The sequence below is a fragment of the Sminthopsis crassicaudata genome, chromosome 2, assembly GCF_048593235.1.
Source record: "Sminthopsis crassicaudata isolate SCR6 chromosome 2, ASM4859323v1, whole genome shotgun sequence".
In the NCBI taxonomy this organism is placed as follows: Eukaryota; Metazoa; Chordata; class Mammalia; order Dasyuromorphia; family Dasyuridae; genus Sminthopsis; species Sminthopsis crassicaudata.
Window position 1 is genome coordinate 215,735,720 of NC_133618.1, and position 16,992 is coordinate 215,752,711.

The 16,992-nt window shown below is 35.3% G+C and overlaps 2 protein-coding genes across 6 annotated transcripts in view; one reads left to right on the forward strand and one right to left on the reverse strand.

The window, feature by feature from the left end:
• Positions 1-643: 643 nt before the first annotated feature.
• Positions 644-14,789, reverse strand: CMC2 (C-X9-C motif containing 2). 3 transcript variants are annotated; one of them, XM_074288217.1, is made up of 4 exons: positions 14,322-14,789; positions 10,282-10,404; positions 2,350-2,421; positions 644-1,570 (listed from the first exon to the last, which is right to left on the reverse strand). In XM_074288217.1, exons 2-4 carry the CDS (start codon positions 10,360-10,362, stop codon positions 1,484-1,486), a joined length of 240 nt encoding a protein of 79 aa, XP_074144318.1. In that variant the 5' UTR covers positions 10,363-10,404; positions 14,322-14,789; the 3' UTR covers positions 644-1,483. The 3 variants fall into 3 exon arrangements, with proteins under 3 accessions (XP_074144318.1, XP_074144319.1, XP_074144317.1); XM_074288218.1 differs by lacking the exon at positions 14,322-14,789 and adding an exon at positions 14,104-14,294; XM_074288216.1 differs by lacking the exon at positions 14,322-14,789 and adding an exon at positions 13,695-14,019.
• The window catches only part of CENPN (centromere protein N), a 37,234-nt gene continuing 34,507 nt past the window's right edge, over positions 14,266-16,992 (forward strand). The window contains exon 1 of one of the 3 annotated variants that reach the window (XM_074288214.1): positions 14,266-14,348. Coding sequence is in view for 1 of the 3 variants with exons in the window: in XM_074288212.1 (XP_074144313.1) it covers positions 15,036-15,091 (56 nt within the window). In the remaining 2 variants the exon portion in view is untranslated. Of the gene's footprint in view, positions 15,092-16,992 lie in introns of all 3 variants that reach the window. The other 2 variants (XM_074288213.1, XM_074288212.1) reach the window with 2 other exon arrangements.

The window sequence follows — 16,992 nt, forward strand, 5'->3', positions numbered from 1 at the left end:
TCAGTCACATAGCATCACAATGTTAAAAATGTTAAAAATGAGTTTGTAAGGAATAGTTTGAAATCAATGAAAATATTGTGCAGTTTCTTAAATGGAGCTTAACCTATGAAGCTATGTAGGTACATTGCCATTATAAATCATTTAAAAATCATTTGCATTTGCCTTTGGAATGAGTTTTCATATACTTAAATCCATATCTCATCATGGCATGAAAGGAAACCTTCAGTTTGCAAAAGGCTACTAGAGGATAAACTCTGGCAGGTTCTATCATTCTAGAAAGGCTTTGACCATGAGCCTGGCCACAGGTCTGTTTTATGAGGACAGAGGCTCATTCCTAAATTGCTAAATAGATAAGTTCTTTAGCCATGACAATTTAAAAAGTTTGCAGTGTGGCAGTGAGGACACAACTGAGATAACATGCATGATAGTTTGTTTAGAGGAAGCAGTCAGTTTAGTGTTGTAACTTGACTCAGTGGTGTTCAACAAGCAGGTTGGGCTTATGAGTGAAGATGGATTAGAGGGAGTTTTTCCAAGGTTGAAGATTATTGTGAACAATGGAAAAGATGCCAAAGAAGTCAAGAACAGAAGACAGAAAATATGTGAACTGATCAACTGAAATACCAAGACAAATTTTAGAATCATGTTAAAATCAAAGTATGGCAATATATTATGCATACACAGACACACAAACACATCTATACTTGAAAATTTACATTATAAACATATCATCTAATTTGTATATTGTTATAATACATACATGTGTATATGTATAATGTGCTGGCAATGGCATATTTAATGCATGCTTATTAATACTTCACCCAATTCTTCAACTTCATAAATTATTTTCATGTCTAAAGTTCTTTCTATAACTAGACAAAAGCTAAATTTATTTTAAAAAATCTTGAAAACCAATTGTGACATCACAAATTGCATTATAGATTTTTAATCACTGAGGAAAATGTACAGATAAGATAAAACATTTTTTATCTTCCTATAAAGATTCCCAGGACTCTCCATGGCTCAGCTTATCCTACTACCTTTTAAAAAAGTGTTTTTTTGGCCACAACTCATGAAGACTTTACTAAAATGTGGAAGATGGCTGAGGATTTATAAATGGAACATTGACACTTTCAGGTACTGAAGTGAAATATTTTTTATGTTGCTTTGAAGGGATAAACAATATCCTTCCTTCACCTCTCTTTACCCTTCAAGGTTAGTAAACCTAAAGGAAAATGATTTTCTTAGGCAATATACAAATAGCCATTATTCAAATGTTGATGTTTTGTTGATGGCCAGGAAGGTTCAGTCTTATAGTCTTATAACCATAAGAATCTTATACTAGTAGTTTCTACATTTCTCTGTAGCTAATAAAAGGGTTCACTATTTAAGAATTCCTGAATTCAAGCATAGTAATGTTTTTCCAGCAGCTAGTTAAATGTCCAGATGTTCATTCATCAGTCAGTATGTGCAGTGAAAGCAGAACTCAATTCTCTGTCTCTTCTGAAATATTAGAAAATTTCCGTCGCTTAGCTTCTCCAAATTCTCTGCTCTTGGCTCTCCTTTCTGCATACTGGAAGATAGACAAACAATGGGGAGAAGATAGATTGTGTGAAAAATGCAACCTAAATATATCACTAAATTTCATTGAAGCTCTGGTTATATTTATTATTTAAGAGAGAAATTTTAAAAATAATTTATTCCACATTTCCTATTTCTTATTTTCAAAGAATCTAGGAGTTAAAAGAGACATTTTGGAGGTCATTTAGTTTAACTTCTTATCAGAATCACAAATCCCTTTTAATACAGCATTCATAATATAGATGATCATTTATCTAGTCTGAGCTTGAATATTTGCAGTTGTCTATTGTTAGCTCTTCTTTATACTAAGATTAAATTTGTCTCCTTATAATTTACTCCCAAAATTTCTTTTGGGCATACAGAAAATACTTTGCTTCTTGAAAATGGCTATCATGCGTTCCACTTATGTTTTATCTTACCCAATTCCTTTCATGGATTTTTCTCTAATAGTCTCTAGCCCTTTTACCAATCTTTACACTCTGATGCAAAGTATGGTGACTACTTTTATCCTTATTTCAGAACAGCATTTTTATCTGGTTATTACTGCATTTTTTATTTGAAAGATTTTAAAGTTATTCTCTCCTTTCTAGAGGTATTAGAGAATGAGATAGCCATTTGAATAGTCTTACCTTAAATATAACACAAAAAAATCATATACCTTCTGCACTTGATGAGAAAGGAGGAAGCCCCCAGGGGGCTTCTTGGAAGAAAATGAAATTCTTTTGGTGGCTTCTTTTCTACCTTTCAATGCTCTAACATAGCCTTCCTTACCTCTTTTTTTAGGCATTTCCGCATCTCATGATCAAGTTCATTACAGTGACCAAAAAATTTCAGAACACTGTGCTGTAATACAAAACCCACAAATTTATTTTATTAATAAAATGGAAAAGTGTGTTGTATAAAAGTACATTTAAATAATTCTTATATAATTCTTCATTCATGTGTCAACTTCATTTCAAAAAAACAAACAAATCAATGTATGAATTCATTAGTATAAGGAAATCTTGATAAGGAACTTCTTAACAATGAAAGTCAACCAATACCTGCTCTTAGGCAGTTGCCTGAGATGTTATTTGCATGGGATCACACAGCTAGCATGCATCAAGGTCAGACTTGAATTCAGGCTTTCCTGATTTTGCAACAAGCTCTCTATGAATGAGACCAAGACTGTCTCTCATTAATCTGATGATAGTTAATTAAAATTGTCTAAATTCTTAAATAGATCCATCTGGGCCTATCTTACCAAAACAACACAAGGTTCTTTTTTGGGGAAGTATATTCCCACCCATTAAGATTACTTCATTAATTTATTAAAATATTTTCAAAGAAGTTAGTTCCAATTAATTATTCCCAATATCTCCTCTTAGAAACATGGAAACAATGAATATAAACTTGGATAGACAGCCTCCTTGGTTATGGTCCATTGGTCCATGAAAAACCAGGACACGACTGAATGCCAGAACAAGACAATATTATAAAACTTATCCATGAAATGGTAGTAACTGCAATGTAAAATCATGCTTTTTTAAAGGAAATAAAGGCAACCTGCTTCAGAGAGCAACCAAAAAACATATACTACTTTGGAGTATGGGTTGCTTAATAAATGCATGAAGGAGGGGGACAAACATTCAATAGTTTTATTAAGTGTTAAGAACTGAACTCAAAACAGTGGAATGCCTAATACTTGCAAGTAGAATGACTTTGTGTTGTGAAAGATGTGCTATTTATAAATTGGATAAGATTTAACTCATGTGATTTCTTTACTGCTGTCCACTAAAAGCAACGGATACAGAAGAAGAAGAACAAAAAAACAAAACAACTGAGTAAGGAAATAAATAATTGGCTAAGAAGATGGTAGCAAATAAGAATACAAAGAAGAATGACTTCTTCCAGACATGAAGTTCTTATACATAACAAATGCTGATAAAAACATATTTGGTGCATATCTTGGAAATGCAATAAACTAAAAAGGTTATCATACTGAAAGAAAATTGCCATGTTTTACAGGTGTATATATGTATGGGTGTGTATGCAACACAATCATAACTTTGAAGCCAGAAATTATATAGAGTAGCAATAATGAAAGAATGTCAATTTAGGTAGCAATAAATTCATAGGAGCAAAATCCAAGAAAAGAATCTATAATAAAATCCAGAACTTCAAATACTAAACACTAGGTGGTAAGCAAAAGAAAATAGAAGAATTTGACCTCATTGAGAGGGTCACACCTCATAAGTCTAGGAGGGATGAAAATTTAATTCTAGATTGGTATAATATTAATCAAAAGAAAGAAAATAGATAAAAGGGGTGTAAGCAAGTCCATATTAAGAAGATATACTTTGTCACCCTTATGGGTGACAAAGTATAATGGAGAATATTTGACGAAGGTTAATGGAGGGAGAAACAAAAATTTTTCCTTTGAAATATACTAGAGACCATCTAGACTTTAGGAAGAAATAAAGAGTTTGGGAAGCAAATAACTGGCACAAGCATGATACAGTGGGGAATGGAAGTATTAATTTTGATTACCTCCTAATTTGCCTAAATGATAATTTTTGCCTTCAAAAAGGGGAGGAACTAATAAGGGACAGTACTGGATAGGATTCTTACAAAAATGGAGAAACTGATTGTTGGGATAGAAATGATGAGACCCTTGAAGCAAAGAGACGATTCCTTCTTAGGGTGGCAGATGTGACTGCTGAGTCACTATCAGAAACAGTTGAAAGATCATGAAAAAATGAGAGAGAGAACACAAAATTGAAGCTAGATAAGTTCTGTGTTGGTTTTCAAAAATGGGATTAGGATAGTTTTCAATTGATAAGTCAATGAACTTGATTTCAAATTTGAAAAAAAATTCTAAACTGGATCACTAACGAGATTGTTAAATATCTCAAAAGTAAACAACAATTATAAAAGTGCTAGTAAATCTTCATTAAAAACAGGCTATGCCTAATCTAATTTCCTTTTCTGACAGTTACGAAATGATAGAAGACTAGGGAAATGTTTGGTATAATCTCAAATTATTGTGGAAAATCTGGAAAGATATGTTAGAATATTATATAACCATGGATTTGGAATTGGTTGAATGGCAGGATAACAAAGAGTGGTAATTAATGGATCAATGTCAAATTGGCAAGTCTCTCCATAGTAGTGCCTCAGGGACTGGTACTTGTACTCTGTGCTATGAAACATTTTTCTCAAATTACTTGAAAAAAGGTGTATTTATGTAGTAGTAGATGGTGTATTTATCAAATTTACAGATGATACAAAGTTGGAACTGAAAGACAATACTGAATTAAAGTCAACATCTAAAAGACCTTGACAGGCTAAAGCAGTGGTATCAAACTGAAACAGAAATGTAGACCACCAATTCATGTACAACAAAGGCATAGACTATATATATTAACATTACCTATTTTTATTTATTTTGTTAATATTTCCCAATTACATTTATTTGGTTTTATATTCAAGAGTGTAGTGACCCATATGTCTGAAACCTTTGGGTTAGAATACTGAAGTATTCTAAAAAGCAATTCACTAGAAATGTAAAGCCTTTTCACAGTTTCAAAAATCAATTTCACAAATATAGGTCAGATAGCCTGATTTACAAAACCTTCTCTGAATTCTGGGCTTTAATAAACTATAGGCTCAGTAAGAGAAAATACTGTGAGGCTGTAATTATTAAAAAAAAAAAAAAAAAAAAAAAAAGATTTCATTAGAGGAGGTTTTATCTTATAGGACACAAAAGGGTGATCATTACTCTGGATTCAAATGTAGAAAGAACATATTTGTTAACTATTGTGTTCAATTAGGGGCATCTGAATTTAAGGAAAAGGAAAATCTGGAGAGTGTCAAGAGAACAACCAAGATCATAAAGGGTTGTGAGTTAACACTACAAAAATAGGTTGAAGGAATTAGGGATTTGAACAGGAGAAAAGTCAGACAAGATAGCTTTTTTAAAATGCTCTAAAATCATTACTGATGAGAAAAATTCAAATTAAAACAACTCTGAACTACTCTCCCTCACAACTGTCAAATTGGTTATGATGACAGAAAAGGAAAATAAAAAATGTGGAAAGGAATGTGGGGAAATCAAAACACTGATGTCTAGTGAGTCAGCTCTTCTGGGGAGTAATTTGGAACTATGGCCAAAGGGCTATAAAACCACTCAAGCCCTTTGATCAAGCAATACCACTACTAGGTCTATATCTCAAAAAGATAAAAAAACAAAAAAGAAAAGGACTTAAATGCACAAAAATATTTATAGCATCTCTTTTAGGGCTACAAAGAACTAGAAATTGAGAAGCTGTCCATCATAGGGAATGGCTTAGACAAGTTGCTGCATGTGATTATGAAGGAATACTACTGTGCTGTAAGAAATGAGAATACTCTCATAAAAATCTGGACTTACATGAATTGATGCAAAGTAAAATGGGGAGAATCAAGAAAACATTATACCTAGTAATAGCAATACTGTTATGATGATCTACTATAAATAACTTAGCCATTCTCAGTAATACAGCGATACAAAACAATTCTGTAGGATTTGTGATTAAAGTTTCTCCAGAGAAAGAACTGGTAGACCCTGAATGCAGATCAAAGATTTTTTTTCTTTATTTTTCTAGGACTTACCAATGATTGAACTTCTTGAAACCACCAGCATCCTCAACTTCAGAAGTGAGAATAATAATTATATTCCTATTAGCTAAGATATATCAAAATACTATCAAATACGATGAATGGTCAGTAGGGCCAACCAAGGACCCAAGATTTCAACTTTTTAGATCCTTAAATTTGTTTATTCTATACTTCATGAAAGAACAAGAGGCTCTTATCTTGAGTCATCTGGCCTTGTAAGATTCTGAGTTCCAAAATTTTTTCCTCCTTTATTCCCTACCAAGATGGCAAGAAATCTGATATACAAACCATTTTCCAATTGATAAATAGTTAAAGGACAATTCTCAAAGAAGTTGCGATTATTTTTAGCCATATTAAAAGACACTCCAAGTCCTTATTAATCAGAGAAATGCAAATTAAGACAATTCTGAGATACCACTACACACCTGTCAGATTGGCTAGAATGACAGGGAAAGGTAAAGCGCAATGTTGGAGGGGATATGGGAAAACTGGGACACTGATACATTGTTGGTGGAATTGTGAATATATCCAGTCATTCTGGAGAGCAATCTGGAATTATGCTCAAAAAATTATCAAACTGTGCATACCTTTTGATCCAGCAGTGTTATTACTGGGCTTATATCTCAAAGAGATTTTAAAGAAGGTAAAGGGTCCTGTATGTACAAGAATGTGTGTGGCAGCTCTCTTTGTAGTGGCCAGAAACTGGAAATTGAGTGGAGAGACTTATATGAACTGATGCTAAGTGAAGTGAGCAGGACCAGGACGTCATTATATATTTCAACAATAATACCATACAATGATTAATTCTGATGGACGTGGCCACCAATAGAGCAGTAATGAATTGAATCAGCTACATCCAGCGAAAGAACTCTGGGAGAGTTCTTTCTACACAGAATTCCCAATTCCTCTATTTTCATCTGCCTGCTTTTTTAATTTCCTTCACAGGTTAATTGTACACTATTTCAAAGTCTGATTCTTTTTGTACAGCAAAATAACTGTTTGGACATGTATACATATATTGTATTTAATTTATACTTTAACATACTAACATGTATTGGTCAACTTCCCATCTGGGGGAAGGGATGAGGGGAAGGAGGGGAAAAATTGGACAAAAGGTTCTGTAATTATCAATGCTGAAAAATTACCCATGCATATATCTTGTAAATAAAAAGCTGTTATAAAAAAAATCTGATATAGGTTATGCATGTATGATCATATTAAATATAAATTAATAATGTTGTAAAAGAATCAGAACAAAATGGAAAAACTACCAAAAAGAAAAACAGAAGTGAATAGATAGTATGCTTCAATCTGCATGTAAAATCCATAGTTCTTTATTTGCATGTAGACAGCATTTTCCATTATGAGTCTTTTGGAATTGTCTTGGATCACTGTATTGCTAAGAAAAGTTAAGTCCATCATAATTGATCATCACATTATCTATTACCATGTACAATGTTGTCCTGATTCTGGTTACTTCATTCAGCATTAATCTTTCCAGGTTTTTCTAAAAACCACTTGTTCATCATTTCTTATAGAACAATAATTTCCATTACATTCATACACCACAATTTTTTAGCCTATCCCCAATTGATAAGCATCCCCTTAATTTCCAATTCTTTGCCACCACAAAGAGAGCTGTCCTCTTTATGATCTCTTTGGGATACAGACCTAATAAGAGTATTGTAGTATCAAAGGGAATGTTGCTGCATGTTTCTGAAACTCAGTAGATATCACAGCAAAATGGAGTTTACCAATAGTATGAATTTAAATAGCTCCATCTTGTTTCTAAATAAAACTGCTCTATTATAATGTGAAAGCAAATAAATAAATAAATAAATAAAATTGTTTATCTGAAAACAACTTCTTATGCCCTATATTCTATATTTTCTCAATTACAGTTTAAATATCTATATTCTGATTTAATTAACTCTACTGTATATCACTGGTATCTTGCTTGAAATGTCTATCTGAACCACATAATACATAAAGTGTAAGTTTAATGAGAATTTTTTACTCCAATTATAATTGTTTCTAATGATGAGAATATTTTACTCCTAAATTTCCTATAGCTTATTAGTAAAATGTTTTGCTGTTAGAAAATACTTTTAGTATAGCCAATTAGAAGAGTTGTTTCCTTTGATTTTTTTTTTTCCCTATAAAAAAGCTCTGCAGTGGATAGAACACCAGCCCTGAAGTCAGGAAGACCTCAAATCCGGCCTTAGATACTTAACATGTCCTGGCTATGTGATCCTGGGCAAGTCACTTAACTCCAACTGCCTCAGGGGGGGAAAAAAAGCTCTATAGAAAATTCAAAGTTGAATTTGTCCTAAGATGTTAATTCTCAATTTTGTTCCCTTGAAAGTACATCTTTTGACATTAGCAATCGTCTCAAATTTTATTTGGGATACCCACAATATGTAAGTGGAATGAAATGAAATAAAAATTTAAGTTACTATTTTGTTTCTATGGTTTTAAAAATACTAATTTACAGCAAGCCAAGGAAACACAGCTTTTCATTATTAAATAAGATAGTACCAATAGAAAGTCTCAGAAATTTTAATAATCTAGTTAAAGAAAAACCCTTATTTTACAGAAGATGAAAGCAGTTGCCAAAGAAGTAAAATAATTTGAGATCACAAAACTAACAAAGCTGGAACTAGAATCCAATTTTCTTTTCTTTTCTTTCTTTCTTTCTTTCTTTTTTTTTTTTTTTTTAACAAAAAGTCATTTTAATTTTAAATACATATTAAAACATTTTAGTCAGTTCTGCCTGACAGCATAACACGAGAAATGCACAAGACCTTAAACATGCTCTAAAATGACATTCAGCAAAGTATTTAAAATTTAATAAATAGCATAGTCCACACACAAATACATTTTTTTCATGCTGAATCATTAAGCTACTATAACAGATTGGCAAAGAATAAGCAAACAGTAGCTGATAATTTAAAAAAAAAAAAAAAAAAAAAGGATATAGGGTTTTGTAATCCACTCTAATAGCCATATCAACCTTCTTATTACAAAATTTGAAACAACGAGAATCCAATTTTCTTAAAATCTATGCCAGTATTCTTCCCACCATACATGCTGTTTCATATTCATATAAATACTCAAAGGACTGATTAGTCTTTTTGTCAGTGAGGGAAAATGGGTGTAAAATACCCTTCATCAACAAAAGTACCTCCCATCTATGACTTAGCAGATGAATTGTAGGGGATTGTTTATAACCATGTGGTGTTTCCAATTGTCAACAGGCAATCACAACTTCATGAAACTTATGTGAAAAATAGATTGATTAAAATAAAAATAAAAATGAATGTGGAACTCAAAGAGTTCACAATCCACATAAAAGTTTGCATATTTATAAAGTACAATAAAGGAAGAAGAAAACAGAAATCTTCACTTAAAAAGGGGTGTGGTACAGTAGGGGGAAGAATGCAGTAAGTGGGAAAAGGACCAAAAAACTCCCCTGAGACCAAGGTGCGGGCAAAAGTTGAATTCTTTTCCCTTGGGAACTGTTAGATCATAAAGATAGGAAGGTCTCAGAAGCACAAGTAATTTCCCAGTCTAAGACAGGCTGACTGATAACTATCTAGACTCTCAAGGACACACAGGGAATCCAGCATGGGATACAAGCAACATATAATGTTAGCTCAGGTAGGACCTCCTGCATACTCTGAGCTAAAAGACAAGTTCAGGGAATTCTACAGTCTTCTTTAACACAATCATTTGGGTCAAACTTGACCAAAGATAATTTTTTAAAGTTCCCCCCCTCAAAAAAAAAAAAAAAGGTGCTTCGCCTGAGGATAACTTTCAATGACTATTAAATTAGAAATACTCTGATAAAGCAAAATACTAAATTTATTATTTTGTTTGAATTATAAATTCCAAAGACAAATACAAATGATTTAGTATTGTCCACACTACATTATCTTCCCTATTAGTACAGATAGCTGTGACTACTGCAATCGGGTTAATAAGAACATCTAATAATATGATTCTTTAATAATACCCAAGAATAACTATCTTCAACTAAATTACATTTTTTAAAAAAATTCTTACCTTTTTGTGGCATTCTTTTAATAAGTTAATTAAAGTGTTACATTCCTCAGTGTGCAGGTGTGGAGATAAGTCAGGATGCATCTTTGGTTAAGGATGGTAGACCAACACGTGAAAATTTTCCACCTGTTAACAGAGCAAAACCTTAAAAAATGTATATATTGCAAATACTAATACACTTGCTTCTTTGTACTGTTTCCAGTTGGCAACATATGTTAACCTTATCAGAATACAAACAGAAATACTTAAAATTCTTTAAGTGTCAAGCAGTCCCTGAATCAGAAAATTTTTTATTAAAAATATTCATTTAGCTTAATTCTGGGTCCCTCAGAATACTCTATTCTTACAATGATTGTCTTTCATAGAGTTTAAAGACAAAGTTTTAAGGCAAAATATTTAAACATACCAATAACTTTCAGGACTACAAGAATTTCTTTCAAGAAACTTAACTTACTTAATAAGCTACTATAGTTAATAATAACTAAAGAGGATCACATTCCCCCTCATTTCTCAATACATACTATATTTCCCTAGAAACTTGTGGGTAAATTTTGTAATAAGGAAACCAGAGCTCTTCCCTACTAGGCTTGTACAATTTCAATGATTTTCTGGAAGTTCTGAGGATACCATTTGATTGATGAGACATCACTGTGTTAACAGTATCAAATTATTATTACTAAGGTGATGCTAATGTTGATTTAGAAACAACAATGAAAATGAAATATGGAATTAATGATATCATTTACTTACTGCTGAAATGACAAACAAAACTTTTATGGAAATATGAAAATTTTAAATAAATGATTCAATCATTTAATAAAGTCAATTATTTTCTTTAAAATAATTATAAAACAAGCAATTAATGTACATATATATAAAATAGAAACTATATACATATATATATATAAATGGGTGCCAAGTAAATGGTGCTAAAGATTCACAAGACACAGAAATGAAGACACTAAAAGTCTGAAAAAAAAAGTAATGATCAGTATAAATACTGGGGGGCAAAAATAAGAAACAGTGTTGCTGTGTTAATGCTCAGGTGACCAATTTGGAATACAAGAAGTTAGGAAACAGAATTCTAAAAGCCTCAGCAGCTAAATAATACAATGGCAAGAGAACAAGACTCAAGTCAAAACCACCTGAATTCAGGGGGGTGTTCATTTCATTAACTAAATGATCCTAGACCAATCCCTTAAACCTCTCTAAGCCTTAGGTTCCTTATTTGTAAGATAAGAACACTAACATCACCCATCTCACAGAGTTATTGTAGGGAGGGAAATTTATAATATTTAAAGTGTTTGTATATCTTAAAAGTGTTCACAAAAGACTTGCCTTTTGGGTGATGAAGATGAAATGGTTATTTAGCTTCATAGGATCACAGATTTTTTTTACACATTTTATTTCCCAACAAAATGAATCGCTAGTAGCTAGTTATTCCCCCCCCAAAAAAAAAATCCTGTTTTCAAACTCCATGCTTTCACACATGCTGTGCTTAAATCTGAAATGCACACCCTTCTCAGTTTTTGCCTCTTTTTGCAGAATTCTTACCAATTCTTTGAATCCCTGTTCAAATGCCATTTCTCTTAGGATGTCTTTCTGAACTTCATAACCAATTCACCTTCAATATTAAAGAATGCAATTGTACATATTATCAATTGCTTGTAGTTGTTCTCTACCAGACTCTAACTTCTATGACTATGTGAACTTCTGAGACAAGTTTAATCAAATTTTATAAGCCTAAGCCAAAATTCTAAAATTCTAAACTAAAATTAGTGTTTTGTACATAGGAGGCTTTAATTTAATTGTTAAATGTCTAATAGCCCCCCAAATTAATGATGGAATTAGTTTTGTGAAAGAAGTAACTGGAAACAAAGTAGATTCCCATTGAATGTTGGCTATACAAAATAATAATGAATGCAATGGAATATTACTGTGGTATAACAAGATATTATATACAGATGGTTCTCACTTTACCGAAATTTGCATTAGTAAAGTTGTCTTGAATTCTGAAATATGCACTTGTGTTTAACTTTACTGAACAGTCCTATGGCTCCCCCCCCTCCCCCGTCTTCCCAATTCCCTACCCAAAACCTCCCTTAAAAACCCTTTCCAGTTGAAAGCAGTGCACCGGGGGTTTGGGGCCATCTGAGTAGAAGCTCTCAGTCATCTGGAGACCTTTTGCCCACTCAGCAAATATCAAGTCTGTCCTCAACCAAAATTTCCCTGTCTTCGCCAGTCAGTAATCCCATCCAGGCTCTAAGTGTCACTTCCCCCACCCCGCCAATTTCCAATCTACAGAGAAATTGAGGTTTAAAGAATAGTTCACTTAATGTAAAGCTAGAATTGATGAATACACAAGCCTGGAAAAGACATGAACTGAGCTGAAATTAAATAAACTGGTTAAATTAAATGTGAATAAATTGAGTAAAATTAAGAAAATCACGCACAAAGCCTGCCAACAAAACTGACATTGCGCGGTACTCTGAAATTCTAATAATAAGCTTGGCCTCAAAAAAGATGCGCTTTCCCCGTTTTGCAGAATAGGGGACCATGTAATTGACATTTTTTCCACATATTGGCTAATTTCGTTGACCTTATTTTTAAAATTTTGTTAAAGCAGGTTTTTTAACCTGAGGAGTCTGAATCTATTTTCTTAAATAAATAAATAAATAATGTGTGGTATAACTGGCTTTCTATTACATTTTACCTTATACATTTAAAAACAGCATTCTGAGAAGAGTTCCATTGGCTTCAACAGACGCAAGGAAGGGGCAGGGGGAAGGAAACTTTAAAAAGACTAAGAAGCCTATGTTCCCACTCAGAGGGAAAGGGCAGAGGATATTTAGGCGATAAATAAAAAAACGAAAAACGAAAAACACACGACAATTGGTTTTTTAAAATGCCTATATTTACATAAACTTGGGATGAGTTAATTCAAACATTTAAAAGGCACGTAGGCTCAAGACTCTGGGACTGGGTCAGAAAGAGCAGACTCAAAACATTTAAGAACTTTTAACCTCGAGGTTTGCTCAACTTCCTGAACTGTAAAATGGGATTAATAGCACCTATCTTCCAAGGTTGTGGAGAGGATAGACGTTGCTTGGCATGCAGTAAGCGTTTAATCAGTGTTTATTCCTTTCCCCTTCTTGAATAAAAAAAACAAAACAAAACAAAACAAAACCAGGGATGCCTCTTTTATTTATGCCAGTTTCAGAGAACCAGAGTTCACATGAGAAGTTGGTGGGCTGCTTTTAGCCCAATGCCTTCTCTGGGCCTGTTTCCTCCACAGTGAATGAAGAATGGGGTTGTCAGGGTGAGTGGGTTGGACAATGTCTAGTCCTGGGTAAATTTAAATTGAAAACTTAAAGACCCGAAACCGTTCCGTCTGAAAGCGCGGGGCCGAATCTCACCTCAGGAGGCGGGGAGGAAGCCCCAACCGCCAAACCCGGAAAGTCTGCTCGCTCTCAGGGGCGCAGGCTGACAGCAGAGAGGAGGTCGAGGGGACCTCCGACACTCGAGGTCAAATAGTAGCCTACAACTGGGGAGGGGGGGGAACGGGAGCGGTGGAGAGGGAGGCGGGGTTAAAAAAGGTACCAGCCAATTCCAGTACTTCTAGTCCGCGAGCAGGAAACTTCGGCCAGCGAGTCCTCCTCCAGAGGAGCGGGACTGCGGGGAGACCACGTAGACCTCGCATCAGGTCTGAGCGACTTTACTAGAGACGCTGGGGAAGTGCTGCGGATTCCAAGGCTAAAAAGTTCCCTTTTCTCCACAATTCATGAAGAAAAAACATATGCGTCTATCTACAAAAAATTAAAGTACTTTATTCAAGTTTAAAAGGGCCGTCTTGCCAAGCAGAAAGGAGCCAGTCCCCCGGTAGTTTCTACCACTGCCCCCACCCACAGGGCGAATGGTATTTCCCAACTCCGCGTTCGCTGTTGGTGGGGCAAGGCTTTGCGGACAGCGTAAGCTCCAATTGGTGGAGTTTGAAGCAAGTGGGCGTACCCTGGACTGGCGCGCTCCGCGAACGTTATGCGTACCTGGAGGCGGGTGCTGCGGTAGCGTAGGTAAGGTGTAGCGGGGTTGGCGAGGCCGCAGTGAGCGAAATGTCGCCTGTTGGGCTTTAGTCGCAGTCACGGAAGCGTGGTGATCTGCGCTGGGGAGTTGGGGTGTTCTAGATTTCCAGGGATTTCTGTCTCCCTCTCGGAGCTGTTCTTTCAGAAATTTCTTTGCCGCGGCTGGGGCGGAGATTTCTAAGCTGGACGTTGTTGCGGTGCTATCGTCACGGCTACGAGACTGCCGTGTTTTTCTCTCTCCCCTCCCCCCCACTCCTCACTCCCCTTCCCCCCCTCTTGTCACCTGGAGAGGTCACGTGAAGCTGTTGTGGCTGCTCTCCTCCTCCATCCCGGGAAATTGAGGTTTCGCTGGCTCTTAAGTCTATAATTCTAGAGCTGGAAGAGGCGTCTGATGCCATTAGCCCAGTCTTCTCTCGTTACAGGTTAGGAAACTGAGAGGTTTGGTGACTTGTCTCGGGCCCCACAAGCAGTGAGTGAGTGGTGGAAGCGGAATTTGAACCTTGCTCCCTTGCTGTTAGAGCCTTTGCCTCTGCACTCGCTATTCGTTTGGTCTTCCTCAGAAACCTAGAAAGGCGCGGGGTGAAGCTCCCGGAATGTAGGAGCAAAACTCTGGGAGAGGAGAGTAAAATAGAAAACTGGAAAGGTCCTATGGAAAGGGCAAAGTTGTGACGAGCTTTAATGCTAGTGGAGGAGTTTCATACAGGGAGCCATTGGAGCTTGTCAAAAGGGAGAAGGTAGGTAACATAATATATCTTAGAAAAATAACGTTGGCAGCTAAGTGGAGTTAGGATTAGAGTAGGCAAACTTGAGGCAAAGAGACTTATGCAGGCTGTTGGAATTCTCCATACAAGTGATACGGAGGGCTGAATTAGGGTTGTGGCTGTGTGAAGGAAGAGAGAGATGACAACTAAACCTATGGGAGTTGATGAAATCACTAAATAATAATTAGACATCAAGTAATAATACTTTTTTTTTTAAAACCTGAGTTTCTGTGACCTTATTTTTTTTAATTTGGCAGCTATTTAATATGATTTGTTGTATGTATTTAGAAACATTATTTTGAGATTTCATGTTTCATGTTTGAGAAGTTCATGTTTCTTCAGTTCATGACACAAAAAACAGATTTATCTATCAGATTGGCTAGAATGACAGTTTGGACTTATGCTCAAAGAGTTATCAAACTGCATACCCTTTGACCCAGCAGTGTTACTTCTGGGCTTATATCCCAAAGAAATACTAAAGAAGGGAAAAGGACCTGTATGTGCAAGAATTTTTATAATGGCCAGAAACTGGAAACTGAGTGGATCCCCATCAATTGGAGATTGGCTGATTAAATTATGGTATATAAATATTATGGAATATTATTGTTCTGGAAGAAATGACCAGCAGGATGATTTCAGAGAGGCCTGGAAAGACTTACATGAACTATGTATGAACTGAGTGAAATGAGCAGGAGATCATTATATACTTCACCAACAATACTATATGATGATCAAGTCTGATGGACGTGGCCCTCTTCAACAATGAGAGGAACCAAATCAGTTCCAATAGAGCAGTAATGAACTGAACCAAGCTACACCCAGCGAAAGAACTCTGGGAGATGACTACATAGAATTCCCAATCCCTCTATTAATCCCTCTATTTGTGTCCGCCTGCATTTTGGATTTCCTCCACAGGCTAAGTGTATACTATTTCAAAGTCTGATTCTTTTTGTACATATATTGTATTTAATTTGTACTTTAACATATTTAAAACGTATTGTTCAACCTGCCATCTGAGGGAAGGGGTGGGGGGAAGAAGGGGAAAAATTGGAACAAAGGCTTGGCAGTTGTCAGTGCTGTAAAATTACCCATGCATATATCTGGTAAATAAAAAGCCATATTTAAAAAAAAAAAAAAATGAAAGCAAGTTTGTTAATTAGGAAGCAGGCATTCCAGAGAGCACTTCGACAGTTGAACAGATTTAAGGAGTAAGGGATAGAGCAGTTGAGGATGGGGAATGAAGTTTGTTTATGGACAGCTAGAGATACAGAATCACTGGGATGTGGACTATAAGGGAGTTGAAGAGGGAAAGAGTGGGAGTATGCTAGCCATTGAGGATTGAATCCAGGCAAAATATTGGTGTCCATCTTTTCAATGAGAGGTTCTTAAAATGTTTGGAGGTCATATTTTGGTGAGAAGTATTTCAGAAGCATGTGATTAGGATATTCAAGGTCTTCCAGATTCATCCTTGTGATAGATAGGTGGTGATGTGTCCTAGAAACCCTGCCTCATAGTAGGCAAGGAAGTTGGAAATACAGCTTGGTGACTAAATATAAATCTAGAGACAGGAGGAAACAGTGTGAGGCTAAAAAAAATGGGAGGGGAGGGAGGCTTGTGATTCAGAAGACAACTTCAGAGCATTGGAGAAGGTCCCTGAATAAAGAGAGTCCTTAGTCAATGGCTCAGATGAAGGGGGAGAGGGAAAGAATGGAGAAAGTCTCTGGGAAAGGCCTAGGATGAGGATTGTGCTAGGGAGGCAGGTGAGTAGATGGAAATTAGTGTACAGTGCTGGAAAAGCCTGGATAGAAGGCTGTCTTTATCAAGTTAGGTAAGGAGTCAAAGGAAATTAATTGAAATGATCTCGAAGGATCTAT